This window comes from Bidens hawaiensis, unplaced genomic scaffold (genome assembly GCF_021521415.1).
Source record: "Bidens hawaiensis isolate Kalapana, Puna unplaced genomic scaffold, B.hawaiensis_p1.1 tig00009444_1, whole genome shotgun sequence".
Classification (NCBI taxonomy): domain Eukaryota; kingdom Viridiplantae; phylum Streptophyta; class Magnoliopsida; order Asterales; family Asteraceae; genus Bidens; species Bidens hawaiensis.
Genome location: NW_027491699.1, coordinates 515,046 through 518,186, shown reverse-complemented (window position 1 = coordinate 518,186; position 3,141 = coordinate 515,046). Strand labels below are relative to the sequence as shown.

General features: G+C 37.9%; 1 protein-coding gene across 1 annotated transcript; it reads right to left on the bottom strand.

Moving 5' to 3' along the window:
* Positions 1 to 1,380: 1,380 nt before the first annotated feature.
* On the bottom strand, positions 1,381 to 2,778 carry LOC143532394 (uncharacterized). Its single transcript, XM_077027457.1, has 2 exons — positions 2,014 to 2,778; positions 1,381 to 1,883 (listed from the first exon to the last, which is right to left on the bottom strand). Exons 1-2 carry the CDS (start codon positions 2,543 to 2,545, stop codon positions 1,540 to 1,542), a joined length of 876 nt encoding a protein of 291 aa, XP_076883572.1. The 5' UTR covers positions 2,546 to 2,778; the 3' UTR covers positions 1,381 to 1,539.
* Positions 2,779 to 3,141: the final 363 nt, after the last annotated feature.

Genomic DNA, 3,141 nt, shown 5'->3' with positions numbered 1-3,141 from the left:
AGATGGACTAGGGGTTTATTTTTAAGACGGGGAAGATAATTAAAGGTGGAGACCATCACTTTGTAGGTAACTACTTTTAAGTCTCAAATAGTCAAATGATTATTTTATCTTTTAAGTCACTCATATTGTGAAAAGTTGTTCATCTTTTTTGTTTTATTCTATGTTTTATTATTTTATAAATATTAGACTATCTATAGTCCAACGTTGATTGTCGCGTTTTGGTGTATAACGCCAGGGGCACACCCCCCTCCTCTCGGCGTTTTGGTTTATTTTTTTCCTGCGTTTTATAGATTACGCGATGGAAGGCACGGAAATTAAAAAAAAACAAATTCTTCTTCGTTGGTGGCCGGAGTGATGGATCCGGTGGTGGGAATAATGGATCCGGTGGTTTTCATGGTGGCCGGAAAATGGATCCGGTGGATTTCATGGTGGATTTCATGGTGGCCGGAATACCGACGGTGGATTTCATGATCCCTGTCGGCAATGGTGGCCGGAATAATGAACATGGATCCGACACCATGTTCAAATTGGAGAATCTCTGTCGGCCAGAATTCTTCTCCGTTGCCATGAAGTGGTTATGAAGAGACTGTGTGTGTGTGTGAAGATTGAAGAGACTGTGTGGGTTTTATGCTTTTTTTAATTTCTTTTTTTTTTTTAATTAAACTATGTGTTTTATGGTGGCCGGAATAATTGAATCCGGTGGGTTTCATGGTGGCCAGAATAGTTGGATACGGTGGTGGGTGCAAAAAATGTCAACGTGACTGGGCGCCACATGTCGCATAACGCCCATTGGTGGGGCATTATGACTACAACCTTTTTTTATAAAAAACCATAACTCTGACTTGGCGCCACGTGACGCGTAACGCCTGAAGATGGGGCTTTATTACTACTCAGGTCTTATAACTTTATTTTGTAGAGTTTTAAAAAGTATTTCTACCCGAATTGTAACTTGTTTTTAACTAATTTATAATCTATTAAGTTTTTTTTTTTTTTTTTTTTTTATTAAACTAGCAGTGTTAAAGAAAAACAATGATAAGCAAATGATTATAAACTTGGCTAGTTAATTAAAGCCCATGTAATATGTTTCGGCATATCGTCTCGCTTATAATCTTGGACCACTGGTTTGTCCCGCTATGGTTTTATCAAGGGGTGACTCCAAATCTGGCAAGTCGGTACCGAGAAATGTAAACACTTCTAATAGGCAGTTTTGAAAGATATGCAATGACAAATACTTTAGCCTAGGACGTTTCCGGCTAAATGACTAAATGTGATTGTTTAACTTTTAGCCCATCACAACAAATACTTTAGCCTTTTCTTATCGTAGTTTTAATAATCTGTCAGCATGGTTATATGAGTTTTTACGATGAAATATTTAACAAATAAATATGTCATTTCCATCAATATCAATTCAGCACAAAAGAATAACAACATGCATGAAGAAATGAATAATCACACAGGATTGCGATCGTAAAATAGCAAAAAGATAAAAAAAAAGAAAGATAAGACTTCGTTGGATGATGATAGAATTAATCGACGAGACTAGTAACCTTCTTTGGGTAGCAACTCATGGCCGGGATTGTATATAAATGGTCCTACCGATGACAAACAATATCCATTGTTATTGAGATGACGAGAAAATGTAACACGAGCACCAGTTATTCCTCCGTTGGTATCTTCTGGAACCTTGCAGCTCGTCCATGGCGAGTTTTCAAGGAATGCCTTGCACTCGGTGATCTCCCATAAATCGTCTTTTACAAGCTTTGATGATGGTATTTTGGCCAAGAAGAAACCCTTTTCGTTTGCTGGACAACTCAAGAAAGAAAATGGGGCGGATTCATATCCGTTCTTGTGCACTGCCAAGCAAGTCACTCTGGCAATCGCTCCTGTAAGTTTTTAATACTTTACTACTTTAGTGTGTCAAATATACATATTCACAATATGAATTTATATATAAACTAATATATGTATATTTATAATATGATTTTATATAAACTAGTATTACATAAAACTTACCTTGAAGTGGGAGGAGTTTGGAACCATGTTTACAATAAATAAGACCTTGAACGGCTATGTTCTTCGGGTGCTCTGGCAGCTTGGGTAAAACCGGCTTTTTGATCGTTGGTACCTTAGGATAGTTTTTCTCATAACTTTCATGGTCCGGTTTGGGTATCACGGGCTTTGTTGGTAACTTAGGACCCGTCTCTTCATAGGCGCCGTGCTCCTCTTTTGGTACCAAGGGCTTTGTTGGTACCTTTGGCTTGGGCTTCTCGTAGGCCCCATGTTCCTCTTTTGGTATCACGGGTTTTGTTGGTACCTTAGGATCGACCTTCTTGTAAATCACATGTTCCGCTTTTGGTATCACGGGCTTTGTTGGCAACTTGGGATTGGGTTTCTCATAACCAGTTTGTTCTTTTGGGGTAACGGGTTTTTGGGGAACGTATCCTACTGGCTTCGATTCCCCGTAACTACTATCAGCCGAGGCAAACACAACAATCACCGACAACAAAACAACAATCAAAGCGAATCGCTTAGCACTTGATTCCATCTTTATGGTTATAGATGGAGATTTCTAAATAAGCAACAATATCAGTTGTGTTATAGAAGCCTTACCTTGTCACTCTATTTATACATATGTTTTCTATAATATAATATTCTTTAATGAATTGTTTAAAATATATAATTGATTGTGGAGATAGTGGATAACTTGTAAGCACGACTCTATATTTGACTAATGGCTATAACGTGGTCACCTGCTTCTAGTACAACCGTACAAACTGTCAATGTTTTAACCGGTTCGTACCGGCCCGTTAAACACTTGTACCGGAATGATCGGGTTTCGCACAGCAAACTGGTATTATGAGCCTGATATCTTTGTGCGGTTTTCTAATACATTGAACCGAGTCCTTTTTCTAATATACTGGTTTGAACCGGCAAAACGGTTTTAAATCCACGAGATTTTTTGATATTTTGCGGACCATATTTTTAAGGAATATTGGATTAAAATAATCTCACATTTAATGAGTTGGCCAATAATAATCTCACCTGCGTTATTTCCCTATGGCAGTCCCATCTTTTCCATGTTTTTGTTTTATGATTCACCGTTAAAAATAATTAACGAGGTTAACTTTTTGATGATGTGGC

Coding starts and splice junctions, on each gene's coding strand:
- LOC143532394 (XM_077027457.1), bottom strand. CDS start 2,545: ATGGAATCAAGTGCTAAGCGATTCGCTTTGATTGTTGTTTTGTTGTCG. Junction 1,884..2,013: donor CAAACTCCTCCCACTTCAAG/GTAAGTTTTATG, acceptor AAAAACTTACAG/GAGCGATTGCCAGAGTGACT.